Genomic DNA, 22,261 nt, shown 5'->3' with positions numbered 1-22,261 from the left:
AAAAACATATTTTTACCCCAAAAACGTATATTAGTAGACGTGAGAGAAGTGGAGGGATGCCGCTCCCCCACTACACCCCCCCTGGTTATAATACAACATCGTCTCTGTCGGGTGGAAACCTCATATGTCCAAAACAGTTTCGACTTTTCACAGTTCAAACAAAACAAATTAGCAAAAGTAGCAGATCTACAAGCTCATCTGCTACTTTTTTTTGTCTTTATTTAATATTTCGGTAACGCTTTACAATAACGACCTGTTATAAAGCATTTATGAACATTTATAATCGTTTGTAGATGAGTAATAATCATGAACAATCATTGTTGACGTCCGTACATGTTTACCTAAACATGTATAACTATGTTTAAACATCATTTATATGTTATTAGTAAGGTATTAGTAAGTAGTAAACTATTCACATAGTTATAAATGTTTAGGTAAACATTTACGGATGTCAACAAACAGTCTGTTCATGATTATTACTCATCTACAAACTGCTTATAAATGTTTATAAATGCTTTATAACAGGTCGTTATTGTAAAGTGTTACCAATATTTCTTTATGGAGATGGGGGGGGAGACATGCAGTAAAGGCCGTCGGGATTGGGAGTCGAACCCGCGGCACACTGGCAGACTGCATTACCAGCCATGCAGGTGCCTGGACCACTGAGCCATGGCCCAGGCCACATCTGCTACTTTTGATGCTTGTGTGGCGCTGTATACAGTAGGGCGCTAATTTATGGAAAAAACAAGGTTAAAATGTGGAGATAAGCGGTTTCTGGCAACGATGTAATAGGGATGTAATAGTTAATCGAACTAATGGGTTTATTTTATTATAAAAAACACATTTATTATTGCTTACAGTATTTTCACTATTTTTTAAATATTTTTTAATCATTTTAACCTCTAATAATAATCATAATAATAATAATACTAATAATAATTAGTGGTTAACCCATTTTGACCTGAGATCAGATTCTTAAAAATGTCTTTCTTGACAGTTTTCTGTCAGTTTTTCTGTCAGTTTCTATGTCAGCTGTTTAGTATAAATAAATTAGTAGAATAATTTCACGTTAATTCATTGATGTATATATTATTTTAAAATACATATGTTATTCAACAAAGTAATTGATAGAATAGTTTTAAATTTAAATGCCTCACCAAAGCCTCCTGCTGCAGGCGACCACTCTGCAACATGGAGCTCACTCGCTCACAGCCAACTGTTTTTACGAACCTAGTTGTAAAACTCAAATATACTGTTATATGGTCACTTTATCTTGGGTGATAAAAATATAAAAAATAAACGTGTTTGATTTGTGGTGTGGTTCTCATTGAATCGGTTACTTCCAGACAGTCACCACATTGACCGTTTATTAGTTTAATACCCAAGAGAATCGCGATAATGCTCCTTTTTTCCTTCCACGTTCTCCTGAGTTCATCCGACATCCCTATTGTTCATGTTATCGTTTGTTTCTCTGTTCGGTTCCACCTGCCAGATCTTTTTTTGTTTGTTTGTTTTTAGTTTTTTCCCTACCCCCAAAGTTCTCCTAATTACAGTGATTATCATAGACCTCATGCAGCTTTAATAGAGGAGCCGTTGGGAATGGAAGTCCAACGGTCCTTTTCCTTGGCCTCCGCCACTGCACAGAAAACACCTTTTTTGTTTATACTCAACAGATGAGTTGAGCTCAAACGTGGTGAGAAACGACCCAGGGTGAAGTCGGAAGAATCCCTGACTCGTGAACGTGACGAGGCATTTTTTTTGTTGGGGAGGGGGAAGGTAGTTCCTTTAACCCATTTTTGCCTGGCAACGATTTTACAAATGTCTTCTAAATCCTGACGGTTTTCTGAAAAGTCCTATGTTTCTATTTCTATTTTCATGTCAAGGACCCCAAGATTATATGTAATTGGCCTCCGACCCCCATCTGAAAGTATGTTGTTCCAGGGACCTCCCCAGAAGCAAAGTTTTGAGTTAAAAACTTTGGCTGTGAAAGAATTATACAGTATATTCAAAGATTTGCACTACATTTTCACGATTTTTCAAAAATAGCAGACCTACCAAGTGCCGCGCTATGAGCTTGTAGATCTGCTATTTTGCAATAGCTAAAGTATAACATTATACTACAAACACCAAAAGGGACTCCGACCCAAATTGGGTTAACCCATGAAGACCTGAGACCGGTTCCACAAATGCCTTCTAATCTAAACCAGTTATATATATATATATATATATATATATATATATATATATATGAACCCATTTAGACCTGAGACCGGTTTTACAAATGCCTTCTAAACCAGACGTTCTTTCAAGATATATATGAACCCATTTAGACCTGAGACCGATTCTACAAAATGCTTTCTAAACCAGACGTTCTTTTAAGATAAAAGAAAAAAAGCTCGCTGTGAGCCTTGAACACATGACGAATCATGTGTTTAATTCCGTTAGGATTATGAACATTGATTGATTGATTTCTGTCTTCCTTCCTTCCTTCTTTTATAAATGATTTTCTCTCTCTCTCCCGTTCATCCTTCCATGTTCACCAGATGAAGAGCAGCAAACAGAAGGGCGAAGGCAGCGTTGGTCTCTACACGTACCCCGTCCTCCAAGCAGCTGACATTCTTCTGTACAAGTGAGATCCATCTCTGTTCATCAGATGTGTGTGTGTGTGTGTGTGTGTGTGTGTGTGTGTGTGTGTGTGTGTGTGTGTGCGTGTGTGTGTGTGTGTGTGCATTTTGTACAGTATTGTTTGTGTTTTCCATGTGTCTTTTTAGCGTGCACATAATGTTTGCCTTTAACCCATTCTGACCGGGCACCCATTTTGGTGTCAGCATCATGTTATGCTTTAGCTATTGAAAAATAGCAGATCTACAAGCTCATATCGCGCCACCGAGTGGCGCGATACGAGCTTGTAGGTCTGCTATTTTTGAAAAATCGAAGAGCGACTGACATTTTTAGAATCTGATCTCAGGTCAGAATGGGTTCATCAGACCAGTGTGTGTCCGGCGGAAACCTCGTATGAATCTGATCTCAGGTCAGAATGGGTTAATCTACCTAAATCAAATAATATGGTCCAGATTTCGGTCGTAACGCGGCACTCGTTTATTGCCGATCTGCAGACAGTATGTGGATCATTATTATTGTATTTATGTGAATCTTCGTCACCTGGACATTTCAGGGACTGTGCGTCTTCATTAAACCATTTAGACCTGAGTTAAAAACGTTCACTTTGAAAGAATATATATTCAAAGATTTGCGCCACATTTTTACGATTTTTCAAAAATAGCAGACCTACAAGCTCGTATCGCGCCACTCGGTGGCGCGCTACGAGCTTGTAGATCTGCTAATTTTTCAATAGCTAAATTTATAACATTTATTATTATATCGTTGCTGTCCGGACGAAACCTCATAACTCTATTTTTGAGGTTTTTGATTTTATTCCATAAATCAGTGCTATTGAACAGAACACCCTTTACGTCTGTGTGTTGTTTTGAAAATATTGAACCAATAAAATATGTAATGTGGCCTGGGCCGTGGCTCAGTGGTCCAGGCACCTTGGCTGGTGATCCAGTCTGGCAGTGTGCCGCGGGTTCGACTCCCGATCCCGACGGCCTTTACTGCATGTCTTCCCCCCCCATCTCTCTCCCCATATTTCCTGTCGGCCTACTGTCTGTCCCTCCATGAAAGAGATATAAAATAAAGGCGAAAGCCACAAAAAAAACATAAAGAAAAAAAAATGTAATGTAAATTATTACTATTCATTTGTTCATTTATCGTGCTCACGCAAATTAACAGATTTATTTAGTGTATTAATGTAAATAATATTGTATGATAATTAGTCGGGGTGGTCGTTAAGATAAACTGTATTGCACTTCTTTGAGAGTTTGTGGATTTCTCAGTACCCAGTAGTAGAGAGGAAGAAGGATTTAGCAGCAACATTTAAGTCTTAACTCAAGTTAAATGGACTAAAAAACACCTGAAAAGAACTGGTCATAAATAACACAGAGTGCATACTGTACACTACACCGTTGGTTCTCAAAAGTAGGGTCGGCCAGCAAAACGATTTGAATAATAGCCTACCATCAAAATCTGTTTAATCACTTTAAAACGTATAGGCCTACGCATGCGTCGGGTATTTTAAAATAGGCCATCTACAGTAAAGTGTAAAGTTCTTTATTATCAGTGTCCCCAATGGGGCCATTAGGTTTACAGCAGATCGTAGAGGTTTGAAACATAAACACAGTACAAAACACATAGACACCAACAAAACATAGACACCAAACCAAAAGTATGTCGGTCGCTGCGCCCTGACTTCCTTGTATCTCCAAGAGAAAAATAAAAGGAGGGGGGGGGGGGGGTCATCCCTGCAGATAGGTAGGCATGATGTGGAAGGAGGGGAAAAAAGGAGAGCCCAGACAGTGTGAGGGAGGGGGGGGAGGATGGGGTGCGAAGGTGGGTGTGTGCAGAGGGATGTGTATGTGTCTAAGTTCGTGAAAGTCATGCGTTTGTGTGGGGAGTAGGCCTGTGTGGGGAGTAGGCCTGTGTGGGGAGTAGGCCTGTGTGGGGAGTAGGCCTGTGTGGGGAGTAGGCCTGTGTGGGGAGTAGGCCTGTGTGGGGAGTAGGCCTGTGTGGGGAGTAGGCCTGTGTGGGGAGTAGGCCTGTGTGGGGAGTAGGCCTGTGTGGGGAGTAGGCCTGTGTGGGGAGTAGGCCTGTGTGGGGAGTAGGCCTGCAGAGTTCTTTGTGTGGGGAGTAGGCCTGCAGAGTTCTTTGTGTGGGGAGTAGGCCTGCAGAGTTCTTTGTGTGGGGAGTAGGCCTGCAGAGTTCTTTCGGATTGTGTGCCAGGTCACGTTATCTCAGTCCGCGGTGTGACGCTGCTGCTTCCAAAAAAGGTCTTGAAAAGATATGCTCTTTTCACTGTTTGGTGTTTATATATAAAAGAATATCAAAACTTCCGTACATACGGTAAGGTTTTCACGTGACAATGACGATATGTGCTGCTGTTTTGTTGTGTTGTTGAACAGGGCCACTCATGTGCCGGTGGGAGAGGACCAGGTGCAACACCTGGAGCTGGCCCAGGATCTGGCCCGCATCTTCAACAACCAGTATGGAGACACCTTCCCTGAGCCACGCGCTCTGCTCAGTAAGAACACACTACTCTACACACCTTCCCTGAGCCACACGCTCTGCTCAGTAAGAACACACTACTCTACACACCTTCCCTGAGCCACACGCTCTGCTCAGTAAGAACACACTACTCTACACGCCTTCCCTGAGCCACGCGCTCTGCTCAGTAAGAACACACTACTCTACACACCTTCCCTGAGCCACGTGCTCTGCTCAGTAAGAACACACTACTCTACACACCTTCCCTGAGCCACGTGCTCTGCTCAGTAAGAACACACTACTCTACACACCTTCCCTGAGCCACACGCTCTGCTATATATTAATAGAGACGGCAGCCGGAGGAAACCCTGAGGCCAAATGGACATAGTGGCCCAATTTGTCATTGCAGCTCGAGCCAGCGCTGGTGCGTTGACTATCATTGCGCACGTTCATGTGATTGGGCCCATGGCACGTGAACGCTATGTTTCATACGTGAACGCACGCAAACGGCGCAATGACAGTCAACGGCCCAGCGCGTTCATGCTATTGGGGCAATCCATCCCAGAATGCACTCCGTTCCTATACCCGGAAGGAGGAGTGGAATCGCCTCATGCGCTTTTGAGCAACTTATTGCAAGTAGATGGGAGGAGAAATCCGGTGCCATCTATTAATATACCGTATACTCTAAGGTAAGAACACACACTACACTACACACGTTCACTGAACCACACTCTCTGCTCAGTAAGAACCCAGTACACACTGAACCACGCTCTCTGCTCAGTAAGAACCCAGTACGCACTGAACCACGCGCTCTGCTCAGTAAGAACCCAGTACACACTGAACCACGCGCTCTGCTCAGTAAGAACCCAGTACACACTGAACCACGCGCTCTGCTCAGTAAGAACCCAGTACACACTGAACCACACGCTCTCTGCTCAGTAAGAACCCAGTACGAACTGAACCACGCTCTCTGCTCAGTAAGAACCCAGTACACACTGAACCACGCTCTCTGCTCAGTAAGAACCCAGTACACACTGAACCACGCTCTCTGCTCAGTAAGAACCCAGTACACACTGAACCACACGCTCTGCTCAGTAAGAACCCAGTACGCACTGAACCACGCTCTCTGCTCAGTAAGAACCCAGTACACACTGAACCACACGCTCTGCTCAGTAAGAACCCAGTACGCACTGAACCACGCTCTCTGCTCAGTAAGAACCCAGTACGCACTGAACCACGCTCTCTGCTCAGTAAGAACCCAGTACGAACTGAACCACGCGCTCTGCTCAGTAAGAACTCAGTACACACTGAACCACGCTCTCTGCTCAGTAAGAACCCAGTACGCACTGAACCACGCGCTCTGCTCAGTAAGAACCCAGTACACACTGAACCACGCGCTCTGCTCAGTAAGAACCCAGTACACACTGAACCACGCGCTCTCTGCTCAGTAAGAACCCAGTACACACTGAACCACGCTCTCTGCTCAGTAAGAACCCAGTACACACTGAACCACGCGCTCTGCTCAGTAAGAACCCAGTACACACTGAACCACGCTCTGCTCAGTAAGAACCCAGTACACACTGAACCACGCTCTCTGCTCAGTAAGAACCCAGTACACACTGAACCACGCTCTCTGCTCAGTAAGAACCCAGTACACACTGAACCACGCTCTCTGCTCAGTAAGAACCCAGTACGCACTGAACCACACGCTCTCTGCTCAGTAAGAACCCAGTACACACTGAACCACACGCTCTGCTCAGTAAGAACCCAGTACGCACTGAACCACGCTCTCTGCTCAGTAAGAACCCAGTACACACTGAACCACGCGCTCTGCTCAGTAAGAACTCGGTACACACTGAACCACGCTCTCTGCTCAGTAAGAACCCATTACACACTGAACCACGCTCTCTGCTCAGTAAGAACCCAGTACACACTGAACCACGCGCTCTGCTCAGTAAGAACCCAGTACACACTGAACCACGCTCTCTGCTCAGTAAGAACCCAGTACACACTGAACCACACGCTCTGCTCAGTAAGAACCCAGTACGCACTGAACCACGCTCTCTACTCAGTAAGAACCCAGTACACACTGAACCACGCTCTCTGCTCAGTAAGAACCCAGTACACACTGAACCACGCTCTCTGCTCAGTAAGAACCCAGTACACACTGAACCACGCGCTCTCTGCTCAGTAAGAACCCATTACACACTGAACCACGCTCTCTGCTCAGTAAGAACCCAGTACACACTGAACCACGCTCTCTGCTCAGTAAGAACCCAGTACACACTGAACCACACGCTCTCTGCTCAGTAAGAACCCAGTACACACTGAACCACGCTCTCTGCTCAGTAAGAACCCAGTACACACTGAACCACCCTCTCTGCTCAGTAAGAACCCAGTACACACTGAACCACACGCTCTGCTCAGTAAGAACCCAGTACGCACTGAACCACGCTCTCTGCTCAGTAAGAACCCAGTACACACTGAACCACTCTCTGCTCAGTAAGAACCCAGTACGAACTGAACCACGCTCTCTGCTCAGTAAGAACCCAGTACACACTGAACCACGCTCTCTGCTCAGTAAGAACCCAGTACACACTGAACCACGCGCTCTGCTCAGTAAGAACCCAGTACACACTGAACCACGCTCTCTGCTCAGTAAGAACCCAGTACGAACTGAACCACACGCTCTGCTCAGTAAGAACCCAGTACACACTGAACCACGCTCTCTGCTCAGTAAGAACCCAGTACACACTGAACCACGCGCTCTGCTCAGTAAGAACCCAGTACACACTGAACCACGCTCTCTGCTCAGTAAGAACTCAGTACACACTGAACCACGCTCTCTGCTCAGTAAGAACCCAGTACACACTGAACCACGCGCTCTGCTCAGTAAGAACCCAGTACACACTGAACCACGCGCTCTGCTCAGTAAGAACCCAGTACACACTGAACCACTCTCTGCTCAGTAAGAACCCAGTACACACTGAACCACGCTCTCTGCTCAGTAAGAACCCAGTACACACTGAACCACACTCTCTGCTCAGTAAGAACCCAGTACACACTGAACCACGCGCTCTGCTCAGTAAGAACCCAGTACACACTGAACCACGCTCTCTGCTCAGTAAGAACCCAGTACACACTGAACCACACGCTCTGCTCAGTAAGAACCCAGTACACACTGAACCACGCTCTCTGCTCAGTAAGAACCCAGTACACACTGAACCACACTCTCTGCTCAGTAAGAACTCAGTACACACTGAACCACGCTCTCTGCTCAGTAAGAACTCAGTACACACTGAACCACGCTCTCTGCTCAGTAAGAACCCAGTACGCACTGAACCACGCTCTGCTCAGTAAGAACCCAGTACACACTGAACCACGCGCTCTGCTCAGTAAGAACCCAGTACACACTGAACCACACGCTCTGCTCAGTAAGAACCCAGTACACACTGAACCACGCTCTCTGCTCAGTAAGAACCCAGTACGCACTGAACCACGCTCTCTGCTCAGTAAGAACCCAGTACGCACTGAACCACACGCTCTGCTCAGTAAGAACCCAGTACACACTGAACCACGCTCTCTGCTCAGTAAGAACCCAGTACGCACTGAACCACGCTCTCTGCTCAGTAAGAACCCAGTACGCACTGAACCACGCTCTCTGCTCAGTAAGAACCCAGTACGCACTGAACCACGCTCTCTGCTCAGTAAGAACCCAGTACACACTGAACCACGCTCTCTGCTCAGTAAGAACCCAGTACACACTGAACCACACGCTCTCTGCTCAGTAAGAACCCAGTACACACTGAACCACGCTCTCTGCTCAGTAAGAACCCAGTACGCACTGAACCACACGCTCTGCTCAGTAAGAACCCAGTACGCACTGAACCACGCTCTCTGCTCAGTAAGAACCCAGTATGCACTGAACCACGCGCTCTGCTCAGTAAGAACCCAGTACACACTGAACCACGCTCTCTGCTCAGTAAGAACCCAGTACGCACTGAACCACGCTCTGCTCAGTAAGAACCCAGTACACACTGAACCACACACTCTGCTCAGTAAGAACCCAGTACACACTGAACCACACGCTCTGCTCAGTAAGAACCCAGTACGCACTGAACCACGCGCTCTGCTCAGTAAGAACCCAGTACGCACTGAACCACACGCTCTGCTCAGTAAGAACCCAGTACGCACTGAACCACACGCTCTGCTCAGTAAGAACCCAGTACACACTGAACCACGCTCTCTGCTCAGTAAGAACCCAGTACGCACTGAACCACGCGCTCTGCTCAGTAAGAACCCAGTACACACTGAACCACGCTCTCTGCTCAGTAAGAACCCAGTACACACTGAACCACGCTCTCTGCTCAGTAAGAACCCAGTACACACTGAACCACACGCTCTGCTCAGTAAGAACCCAGTACACACTGAACCACGCTCTCTGCTCAGTAAGAACCCAGTACACACTGAACCACACGCTCTGCTCAGTAAGAACCCAGTACACACTGAACCACGCTCTCTGCTCAGTAAGAACTCAGTACACACTGAACCACGCTCTCTGCTCAGTAAGAACCCAGTACGCACTGAACCACACGCTCTGCTCAGTAAGAACCCAGTACACACTGAACCACACGCTCTGCTCAGTAAGAACCCAGTACACACTGAACCACACGCTCTGCTCAGTAAGAACCCAGTACGCACTGAACCACGCGCTCTGCTCAGTAAGAACCCAGTACACACTGAACCACACGCTCTGCTCAGTAAGAACCCAGTACACACTGAACCACACGCTCTGCTCAGTAAGAACCCAGTACGCACTGAACCACACGCTCTGCTCAGTAAGAACCCAGTACGCACTGAACCACGCTCTCTGCTCAGTAAGAACCCAGTACACACTGAATCACGCTCTCTGCTCAGTAAGAACCCAGTACACACTGAACCACACGCTCTGCTCAGTAAGAACCCAGTACGCACTGAACCACACGCTCTGCTCAGTAAGAACCCAGTACACACTGAACCACGCTCTCTGCTCAGTAAGAACCCAGTACACACTGAACCACGCTCTCTGCTCAGTAAGAACCCAGTACGCACTGAACCACGCGCTCTGCTCAGTAAGAACCCAGTACACACTGAATCACGCTCTCTGCTCAGTAAGAACCCAGTACACACTGAACCACGCTCTCTGCTCAGTAAGAACCCAGTACACACTGAACCACGCTCTCTGCTCAGTAAGAACCCAGTACACACTGAACCACACGCTCTCTGCTCAGTAAGAACCCAGTACACACTGAACCACACGCTCTCTGCTCAGTAAGAACCCAGTACGCACTGAACCACACGCTCTGCTCAGTAAGAACCCAGTACGCACTGAACCACACGCTCTCTGCTCAGTAAGAACCCAGTACGCACTGAACCACGCTCTCTGCTCAGTAAGAACCCAGTACGCACTGAACCACACGCTCTGCTCAGTAAGAACCCAGTACGCACTGAACCACACGCTCTCTGCTCAGTAAGAACCCAGTACGCACTGAACCACGCTCTCTGCTCAGTAAGAACCCAGTACGCACTGAACCACGCGCTCTGCTCAGTAAGAACCCAGTACGCACTGAACCACGCGCTCTGCTCAGTAAGAACTCAGTACACACTGAACCACACGCTCTGCTCAGTAAGAACCCAGTACACACTGAACCACGCTCTCTGCTCAGTAAGAACCCAGTACGCACTGAACCACACGCTCTCTGCTCAGTAAGAACCCAGTACGCACTGAACCACACGCTCTGCTCAGTAAGAACCCAGTACACACTGAACCACGCGCTCTCTGCTCAGTAAGAACCCAGTACACACTGAACCACACGCTCTGCTCAGTAAGAACCCAGTACGCACTGAACCACACGCTCTGCTCAGTAAGAACCCAGTACACACTGAACCACGCGCTCTGCTCAGTAAGAACCCAGTACACACTGAACCACGCTCTCTGCTCAGTAAGAACCCAGTACACACTGAACCATGCTCTCTGCTCAGTAAGAACCCAGTACGCACTGAACCACACGCTCTCTGCTCAGTAAGAACCCAGTACACACTGAACCACGCTCTCTGCTCAGTAAGAACCCAGTACACACTGAACCACGCTCTCTGCTCAGTAAGAACCCAGTACACACTGAACCACGCTCTCTGCTCAGTAAGAACCCAGTACACACTGAACCACACGCTCTGCTCAGTAAGAACCCAGTACGCACTGAACCACGCGCTCTGCTCAGTAAGAACCCAGTACGCACTGAACCACACGCTCTGCTTAGTAAGAACCCAGTACACACTGAACCACACGCTCTGCTTAGTAAGAACCCAGTACACACTGAACCACACGCTCTGCTCAGTAAGAACCCAGTACACACTGAACCACACGCTCTGCTCAGTAAGAACCCAGTACACACTGAACCACGCTCTCTGCTCAGTAAGAACCCAGTACGCACTGAACCACACGCTCTCTGCTCAGTAAGAACCCAGTACGCACTGAACCACGCGCTCTGCTCAGTAAGAACCCAGTACACACTGAACCACGCGCTCTGCTCAGTAAGAACCCAGTACACACTGAACCACACGCTCTGCTCAGTAAGAACCCAGTACGCACTGAACCACGCTCTCTGCTCAGTAAGAACCCAGTACACACTGAACCACACGCTCTGCTCAGTAAGAACCCAGTACACACTGAACCACACGCTCTCTGCTCAGTAAGAACCCAGTACACACTGAACCACGCTCTCTGCTCAGTAAGAACCCAGTACGCACTGAACCACGCGCTCTGCTCAGTAAGAACCCAGTACACACTGAACCACACGCTCTCTGCTCAGTAAGAACCCAGTACACACTGAACCACGCGCTCTGCTCAGTAAGAACCCAGTACGCACTGAACCACGCTCTCTGCTCAGTAAGAACCCAGTACGCACTGAACCACGCGCTCTGCTCAGTAAGAACCCAGTACGCACTGAACCACGCGCTCTGCTCAGTAAGAACCCAGTACGCACTGAACCACGCGCTATGCTCAGTAAGAACCCAGTACACACTGAACCACGCGCTCTGCTCAGTAAGAACCCAGTACGCACTGAACCACGCGCTATGCTCAGTAAGAACCCAGTACACACTGAACCACGCTCTCTGCTCAGTAAGAACCCAGTACACACTGAACCACTCGCTCTGCTCAGTAAGAACCCAGTACACACTGAACCACGCTCTCTGCTCAGTAAGAACCCAGTACGCACTGAACCACGCGCTCTGCTCAGCCAGAGCCATAGAGTATTAAATGGTAAATGGTGCATTTATATAGCGCCTTTATCCAAGGCGCTTTACAGAGATTGTGCATTACATTCACCCATTCACACACACATTCATACACCGATGGCAGCGGAAACCATGCAAGGCACCAACTAGCACATCAGGAGCAATTAGGGGTTCAGTGTCTTGCTCAAGGACACTTCGACAGTAACTCTGGGGGAGCCCGGGTTCGAACTGGCAACCTTACGGTTACCATCCAGGCACCGCCGCCCCACAGACATACATAGACAGAGTACGACATTGAGGGGGCAGAAAACAGCCCGGTCACGTGGTTCCTGTAACCCGTTTGTCACTGTAAAGCCCATAGGCTTGTCTCCAATGCATTCCGTAACCTTCCGGGTCAGGCCTTTGTCACTATTCGCCAATAGAAGTCTATCCGCCATTGATTGTACTGGCCCCATGAAGTGAAAATCCCAAATCCATAGACAATATCCAGTGTTGTAATATGATACGGATATAATATTGATACTAGGGATGTCCCAATCACATTTTCTTTGCTCCCAATCATTTGAAAAGGATTGAAAATGACATCTTCGGCCCCAATTTCCGATCAGGTGATCGAATCGGGACAACCTTAGTAAGAATACAAATACACACACTCCTTGAACCACACGTTCTGCTTAGTAAGAACACACTACACACTGAGGTGGAAAATAAAATTGATTCATAGATTAATCGCGATGCACAAAAATCTAATCGTTTTTTTATATATTTTTTATTTATTTTGTTTTTTTATAGTTTTTATTATGTTTGTTTGTAGTGTAATAAAAGATAACGGAAGTGAATTAATCTCTTTTCAATTATGGGTCATTAAAAAGCACTTTGGTTGGCAGAGGGAGCCCAGGATTACATTAGATAATTGACACTGGGTAAAAAAAAAAATGGGTTACCAAAATCGTAGGATAAATATTTGTACAAAAAAAAAAAAAAAAAAAAGCTTTGTTTATTACTCACACTGTAATAATTTGATTAAATTAATTGCATTTTTAATAATAATAATAATAAGCCTTGCCGAGCCATATATATAATATATTATGTTTATGTCGTGTATGCATACGCATGTCTTACAACATATTACACGGACATGGAAAGACATGAGCCGTGTATACTGAAAGACACATGCCTGCCTGCATGCGTTTCCTTTCAGACACACACACACACACACACACACACACACACACACACACACACACACACACACATGGCTAGCATGTTCTGCTGCGGAGGGGGAACCCCCCCCCTGTACTCAGATACCCCCTGTTTCCCTTCTCCTTAACCCATTTAGGCCTGATGGCGAAATAAAAAAAAGTCTTCTGAAAGAATATATGTTCAAAGATTTGTGCCGCATTTTCACGATTTTTCAAAAATAGCAGACCTACAAGCTCGTAGCGCGCCACTCGGTGGCGCGCTACGAGCTTGTAGATCTGCTATTTTTCAATAGTTAAAACACCAAAAGGGGTTCCCGTACAGAATGGGTTAATTACTGGCATCATAAAAACACAAGATGTAGCCATCCAAGCATGGAGGGGACCTTTGATTAAAGAGCTGTTCCCTCGCTCATATATCTGAATAATAGAGTGATAATAGACTCGGGGATATGTCCTCAAGATGACTTCAGAGATGGGGTTTCTGCGTGTGCAGTGCACGCATGAATTTGGCATCCGTGTGTGTTTGTGTGTGTGTGTGTTACTTGTGAGGGCCAAATGTCCTCACAAGTATAGGCTAGTAGACAATTTGACAATATCTCCTGATCCTCGGATTGGTTTTATGGTTATGGTAAATACAGAGTGATTGGCAAAAAGTGTGTTTGGCGTATAGTTTAATGCAATCCTTTCTGTTTGGATGTCAAGGCCAGAAAGTAGTTCTTTGCCACTCCGTAGGCGTTCCAGCGTAACTTCCGGGTATGATGATGATGATGACGTCGCGTGCATTGCCCTCTATAAATTATGAAAAGATCCAGTTTGGACATTCAGAGGTTAGGTTTAAGGGGTTGAGGTTGGAATTATGCCTAATTTATACGACACCAGCGCACAACTAACTTAAAGTAAGGCTTTAGGGTTAGAGTTAAAAAAAGAAAAGAAAAAAAGATTTAAAAAGAAATGTGTTGAATTGCTTTCCTAAGATTTTGATGTCCTCACTAGTAGTCATACAAGCACAGATGTGTGTGTGTGTGTGTGTGTGTGTGTGTGTGTGTGTGTGTGTGTGTGTGTGTGTGTGTGTGTGTGAGCAACACGAGGGCAACCGCACTTGGCGCAGTCTCCTCAGCTCTCGTCTCCTCATTGTTCCTTTCCTGGCGATTACCCCGCGTCGCTTCAACTCCAGGAATAAGACGCCAGAGGAGGTCTGACAGACTGGCCTATCACGGCGCGTCTCTTTGAAACCTAATCAAAGACGTCCTCATTAATTTGCCTGAAATAAAGACGGGGCGGGCCCGGCTAAGAGGGGGGAGGGGGTGTTTTGGTGATGGGAGAACAATGGTGCTGTGCCGATTTGACGAGTGGAGGTGGCGGGGAGGGGTCCCGGAGCTCGGAGTCGAGCGTTGGAACGTGAGGATGTGTGTGGGTTGACGGCTCTTAACCCATTCTGAACTGAGATCAGATTCATACGAGGTTTCCGCCGGACACACACTGGTCTGATGAACCCATTCTGACCTGAGATCAGATTCTAAAAATGTCAGTCTCTCTTCGATTTTTCAAAAATAGCAGACCTACAAGCTCGTATCGCGCCACTCGGTGGCGCGATATGAGCTTGTAGATCTGCTATTTTTAAATAGCTAAAGCATAAAATGATGCTGACACCAAAATGGGTTCCCCGTCAGAATGGGATAATGACACAGAAAGACACTGGAGTTCTTCTGGCACCGCGGCAGGAGGACAGGCTCGATAAACAACCAGGAATCCTTGGCTTCCCGACAGTCACCCGATGCCGCCGCCTGCTTGTCATCCAGAATGCTCGCACGCACGCACCGCGGCCCGCTGACAGTACACTAATGAAACAATTATTCCCCAGAGGCCAGTGTTTGTTCTCATTCGGATCGCAACAGTAGCTTACTGGCGTTTCTCTTATAAACACGGGAGGCGAGGGAGAAGACTGAGTTGCGCTTAATTCTCCTGGGTGAGCTGTGTTGATTAATGACCAATGAAATGATCAATACAGCGGAGGACGTACAGTATGAAGAGCTGCAGACCTGCCTAGAAAACGGTGATATTAAAGGATGAAAGACAGCAATGGCCATGCCGTTATGAGCAAAGGAATGGGAGTGTGTTCCCTGCTGATACTGATGGGATAATGAGCACATGGGGGCTCACACACCACCTAACACTAAAATCTAACATTTATTTAGATTTAATATTTCACATTGGCACACCCATGGCTGTTGTTGTTGGCACACATAACATCTAATAACAACCCATTACTCTAGCCTGCCAAGCTTTTAACCCATTCTGACAGGCACCCATTTTGGTGTCAGCATCATGTCATGCTTTAGCTATTGAAAAATAGCAGATCTACAAGCTCATATCGCGCCACCGAGTGGCGCGCTACGAGCTTGTAGGTCTGCTATTTTTGAAAAATCGAAGAACGACTGAATCTGATCTCAGGTCAGAATGGGTTCATCAGACCCAGTGTTTGTCCGGCGGAAACCTCGTATGAATCTGATCTCAGGTCAGAATGGGTTAAATCTGCCTTAGTTTTGAACCTGAATTGGAAAAATAAATCTTCCGATTCCCAGACTCCGCCTCCTGGTCTATGGCCGCCTCAACCCTGAGTCAGTGAGGCTTTGTAATGCTGGCTGAGCTACACTGTAACAATCTGAGAGTTAATGTAACCAAAATGGACCAGAGGATTTCATCGTGTAGGTTTTTATCCGATGTTTCAATGACAAATCTCTGTGTGGATGATTTAGTCCTGACGCACGTACGTCAAATCTCAACTTGCACAACGTGACAGCTTTGCATCTCTTTTCTCTCCAACAGGCGCCACGCGAAAGGTGAAATCCCTGCGCGACCCCGCCTCCAAAATGTCCAAGTCGGACGCCCAGCGGATGGCCACCGTCTACCTCACCGACTCGCCCGACGACATCGCCCTCAAGATCCGCCGCGCCGTCACCGACTCCACCTCCGCGGTGACCTTCGACCCCGAGGCGCGCCCGGGCGTGTCCAACCTGGTCACCATCCACGCCGCCGCGGCGGCCGTCACCGTGGAGGAGGCGCTGGCGCAGGCGGCGGGGATGGACACGGGCGCCTACAAGGGCCTGGTGTGCGAGGCGGTGGTCCACCGGCTGACGCCCATCAGGGAGGAGATAGAGAGGCTGACGGCCGACCGTGGCCACCTGGAGGCGCTGCTGGCTCAGGGGACGCACAGGGCCCGCGAGCTGGCCGCCCCCACGCTGAAGGACGTTCGCCATAGGGTGGGATTGAGCTGAGCTGAGAGAGAGAGTTAGAGAGAGAGAGGCGACTCTGGGCGATATGTCCTCGTATTGGCGGTATGGATGGTAAACAAAGAAACGCATGAATTTGATTGGCTATATCGCCGGACGATGTCGTCCAACGATAACACGTAATAATGGGAATTTACAAGCTCACAACACGTCGTTTTGAGCTTGTAGATCTATACTATTTTCGAAAATGTATCATTTTCCAACATGAAAACAATTATGACGATAATTATTATCTCAATTAATTGCGATCAGGCATAATGTCATGATTGTCATCATAATGGCATAATCGTGACAGGCCTATAATTATACATACTCATGCTTTTGTGTTGCACCTCAGACAGTTTTGTCTCCAAACTCAAATTCAACGTTAACCTCTTTGAAAGCACACGTCTCTGCTTCTATAGACTGTCATGCTTGGACATGCAGGACTCTGTTGTGAATGTTGTGTGCTCATAGATACTACTACTACTTTCGGTGAAGAGATTTGGTATACAGGGAGAAAAGGAGGGGTCCAAGTACAGACCCCTGGGGATCCCCAGTCAACAAAGTGTATATATACTGTATATATAGGTCTTACTGTAAGTGGATATTCTGTATATGTGACGTTAATACAGAAGCGGTGGCTCACTGGGAGCAGCCTTCTTTATGATGTTCAACTTGTATATATCATTATTTATCAAATACGTTTTTCCCCTTCAATAAACATCCCTACGTAAGTTGCACCTACCTGCCATATTCTCACACTTTTGCTGCTGAGCGCACACGCACACACACACACACACACACACACACACAAGCACACACACACATTCTCACACAGACACGGATATGCACAATAACACACACACACACACACATTACTGCCTTCTCTGTCTTTGTTATTCTTTTTCTCTGACACTCACACGGCACGTGCGCGCGCCCACACACACGGCGGCCTGTTTCCCGTCATCGGGGCGGCGGTGACGGCCTGCTGTGAGGCCAGTAGTCTCATCGGGGCGGTGGTGAGCGGCCTGCTGTGAGGCCAGTAGTCTCATCGGGGCGGTGGTGAGCGGCCTGCTGTGAGGCCAGTAGTCTCATCGGGGCGGTGGTGAGCGGCCTGCTGTGAGGCCAGGAGTCTCAGATGTGGGTTCTCCTCCACAGACGGTGGATCTGAACCTCACTGTCATCCTTGGACAGTACCTACAGACACACACGCACACACACGCACACACACACACACACACACACACACGTACGTGATGCAATATTCTTTTAACTTGTGCATTCATAGACCACCAAGGGGATCCCAATCTTTTCCAAAGACCCCCAATTAGCCATAGCCTCTAGTCTAACTGCACAGTAACCTCTAATTGCCTCTAATTGCTAACCTCTAAATAAAAAAAGAAACTTAAGTGAAAGTAGCCCATTTACAACTAGTTACAGCCAGTTACAGTTGCATTGTGCCATAGCAAAGTCCTGTTTGATGCTCATTGTTAGCGTTTTATTATTATTACTTCGCAGAGCGGAGCCCAAGTACTGTTTTCGGATGCGTATGTCTGTGTCGCACACCGCCACTTTTATTAATTTTTATTTCTATGTTTATTTAAGAGGGACAATACAAAAATTGTATTGTTGTAAAAGTTGTAAAAACATGAAACCGTTGCATTGTATATGGGTTTGTAGCCAAGGCTAAAGTTGCCAGGTTCAAGAGCATTTATTTTTAAAGAGCAGAGAGAAACTTTCAACGTTTCCGCTGAGGAAAATAAATGCTCTTGAACCTGGCAAGTGGCGGTGTGCGGGTGTCCCTCCTTTCTCCTACGTTGTATGAACCTGGCAAGTGGCGGTGTGCGGGTGTCCCTCCTTTCTCCTATACGTTGTATGAACCTGGCAAGTGGCAGTGTGCGGGTGTCCCTCCTTTCTCCTATACGTTGTATGAACCTGGCAAGTGGCGGTGTGCGGGTGTCCCTCCTTTCTCCTACGTTGTATGAACCTGGCAAGTGGCGGTGTGCGGGTGTCCCTCCTTTCTCCTACGTTGTATGAACCTGGCAAGTGGCGGTGTGCGGGTGTCCCTCCTTTCTCCTATACGTTGTATGAACCTGGCAAGTGGCGGTGTGCGGGTGTCCCTCCTTTCTCCTACGTTGTATGAACCTGGCAAGTGGCGGTGTGCGGGTGTCCCTCCTTTCTCCTACGTTGTATGAACCTGGCAAGTGGCGGTGTGCGGGTGTCCCTCCTTTCTCCTACGTTGTATGAACCTGGCAAGTGGCGGTGTGCGGGTGTCCCTCCTTTCTCCTATACGTTGTATGAACCTGGTAAGTGGCGGTGTGCGGGTGTCCCTCCTTTCTCCTATACATTGTATGCCTCTTCACCATCGCACCTGCTCCAAATTGTCTACCGGGTGTGCGGAAGTCTTCTCTCCAAACTTAACCCATTGTAGTGGTGAGAGATACGTTGCGCACTCTGCTCGCGCACAAGTGGGACGTTCATGGCCAACTTGCGTGCAAAGCGCAAGTTGGCAGCTCGACAGAGTGCATTTCTAGTTATTTTAAAGGTATATTCAGTGATTTCACTCAAAAAACCTTAGGTTTCGTTTTTGGCTGGGACCTAAGCCTTTCATTCAATCAGGATACAGAGCCAAAAACGAAATCTAAGGTATTTTGACCCCAGGGGTTAACTGGGGACAGGGAGGAACTCCTTATATGGTCAGCACACTCTATAGTAGAGAGGATTGTCACAACAAAACAAAGAAATTTGTGATATTTGAATTAAGTGAAATCACTGAATATACCTTTAACCCCTTTTTCTCCCCAATTTAGTCGTTATGCCAATTGATTCCTCCTCCCCGCACACACGTCTGTGTTATCACTGCTGTTGTATCCTATAGCTGGCTCACCTGCCAGTGAGGAGCCCCCACCGGGAGGACGTAGCGCCTATAACTCTTCACCAAACCTCCCCGCTGACAGGTAGGAGTGTATACTATACACGCCGTAACAATTATCACCCTCCCCGCCCGGCTTCCTTTCCCTGTGTAGACGCACCACGGTGGAGTCCTGAAATCATACCATTTTTCTGTGTGAGTTTTGGAATAACAATTACTACAGCACACAAAGTGTGTTTTGATTGAAGGCAATGCAAAATTGGAAATGGGCATGGCCTATATGGAAAGTTGCATCAAAGTTACTTTGATTGTAAGACATTGATGACGTTGATTGATTGTATGGCCTCTATACCAAGAGATACAAGTATAGGCCAAAGCATAAAGTATAGCGCCAGCATGAGGCCATTTTGAAAACTGAGTGACTTCCCTGTCCTGATCGGTCCAGCCCTTTCCGAGATTTGCCTTGCACAGACACACACACACACATAGACTTTTATGTCCATCATTTTCCTCTCTGCGACTGCAATTGGCCCCCACTTTGAAAACCTGTTGGCTAGACGGTGTACACGATGGAACACACCCTCCTATACTCTTCCATTCCACTAAAGGATAATATTTTCGTCATCACCCGCTGGGTGGCGGTTCATCCCCTCTCCTCCCCCCCAGCCCGACCCCCCTGTCCCCGCTAATGGAGCAAATCATCTGTTCCTCTCAGCTGGACATGAGTGGGATTTTTCCACAGGCGTGTTTACCTGGGAACGGACTTGTACGTCCGATGGCGTCCAAGCACAGTTTATTTCTTCCCTCGTTGCCTGCTATTTATGGTGCCATAAGCCGGCTGATGGAACATGTATAATATAATATTAAGCATTAAGCACACTGTCGTATTATAGGACTGCAGAGTTATGACAATCCAATTGGAGAGAAATGCAAGTTTCTGCTGGCTAAATGAGATGACGGATTATATTTGGTGCGGTCAACCGTTCTCTGTGCGCAGATTTGAACATTTTTATAATGAGACTCGCAGCAAACCTTTTCATCATGCATGGTTTCCTCCGCCACCTGTGACTGCATGTCTGAACGGGTGAATGTATTGCACTGTCAAGTAGTCACAGTAAAGGGCTTTGGATAAAGCCTCTATATATAAATGCACCATTTATTACCATTTAAAGCAAAGTACCGTATGTACATATAGTCACAATCCCTTGAGATGCCGATGTGCATAATATGGATCTACAGTCTCTGTTGTGTATTTGTGCATGTGTGTATAGTACTGTGCATGTTTATGTATTCGAGTTATATTGTCATGTGCCATGGATGGTGTGTGTTTAAATAATCTCATTCAGAAGCTCAGTTGTTTCCCCATGTATGAACTGTCTCTCGGCTCTCCCCAGTGGTGTGAAGTAACTCCTGGTGAGACGTAGGAGGGGCCCAGACAGGAGACAACCCACAGTGTGCCAGAAGTGTACCTCCCAAGCTATTTAATTCATTATTGCGTACACAGTATATCACACAAACAACTATAAATTTATTGGGTTTAAATCATTAGAATTTCTCAACGGCACGGTGTAGTCTATAGGTTCACTTTTAGCCAAAATATGTCCCCCGCTCGCTAGCCATTCAACTGCTGTGGTCACAGGTCAAATGGGTTGGCCACAATGGCCAATGTGCATATTAATGATCAAAGTCTGTATTTATAACTGTCACAAATGCCCTGTCTATATTAACATGTTAATTTCCACTGTTTTTATTTATGTTTATTATTATGTAATTGTGTTTTTCTATATGGACCTGCATGAGTCTGCAATAAAGACATTCATTCATTCGTTATATTGCCATTAAAATCGTATATATTTTATGCACATTTGCAATATCCTCCTCACACCCCACAGGTTAAGAACCCCTGTTCATCTGTGACTGTGATGAGAAGTGGGACGTCTGGACGTAGTAAGGACCCTTGCCGTTGCCGTGATCAGGGTAAGTCTCTGGACATGGAAAGGACACTTGGTGTGGTCACTTTTAGAATCGGCCTCCAGTGGCGTGCACAGATAGACACTAGGGGGTGCTAGAGCACCCCCTGCCCTTTTTGGCAATGTGCTCTTTAAAAAAAAAAATATTATTATTTTTTTTTTTTTCTTAATTTGTAGTGTGTGGACCGTTGATCAAATCTTGATAAAAAACGCGTCTACTATATTATTTAGGCCCCCACAATCTAAAGCTATGTTTCTATGCCAGTCGTTCTTCGATAAAAATAAATAAATAGCAGACCTACAAGCTCGTAGCGCGCCACTCGGTGGCGCGCTATGAGCTTGTAGATCTGCTATTTTTCAATAGCTAAAGCACCAAAATGCGCTGCACAAGGTGCCCTTTTTTCACTTGAGCACCTTCCCCTTTCTAAATGTCTGCACGCCACTGTCGGCCTCAGTCCAAAAGGGGTTAATACATTCAAATTTTCCAGAAATAGCAGATGTACGAGGCAAGCTTGCAGCACGTTTTTGGGAACCACTGTTCATAATCCTAAAATTTGTGTAGATATACAG

At 46.8% G+C, this 22,261-nt stretch overlaps 1 protein-coding gene across 1 annotated transcript in view; it reads left to right on the top strand.

Moving 5' to 3' along the window:
* Window positions 1–17,004, top strand: part of wars2 (tryptophanyl tRNA synthetase 2, mitochondrial) — a 54,956-nt gene extending 37,952 nt beyond the window's left edge. Inside the window, exons 5-7 of the mRNA XM_083776485.1 lie at window positions 2,544–2,629; window positions 5,019–5,137; window positions 16,404–17,004. Coding sequence (XP_083632611.1) covers window positions 2,544–2,629; window positions 5,019–5,137; window positions 16,404–16,852 — 654 coding nt within the window. The 3' untranslated portion in view covers window positions 16,853–17,004. The remainder of the gene's footprint in view (window positions 1–2,543; window positions 2,630–5,018; window positions 5,138–16,403) is intronic.
* Window positions 17,005–22,261: the final 5,257 nt, after the last annotated feature.

This window comes from Protomyctophum parallelum, assembly GCF_964188405.1.
Source record: "Protomyctophum parallelum genome assembly, chromosome: 11".
Lineage (NCBI taxonomy): Eukaryota > Metazoa > Chordata > Actinopteri > Myctophiformes > Myctophidae > Protomyctophum > Protomyctophum parallelum.
Note: the sequence above shows the minus strand (reverse complement) of the source record. Positions and strands in the feature narration are given on the sequence as shown.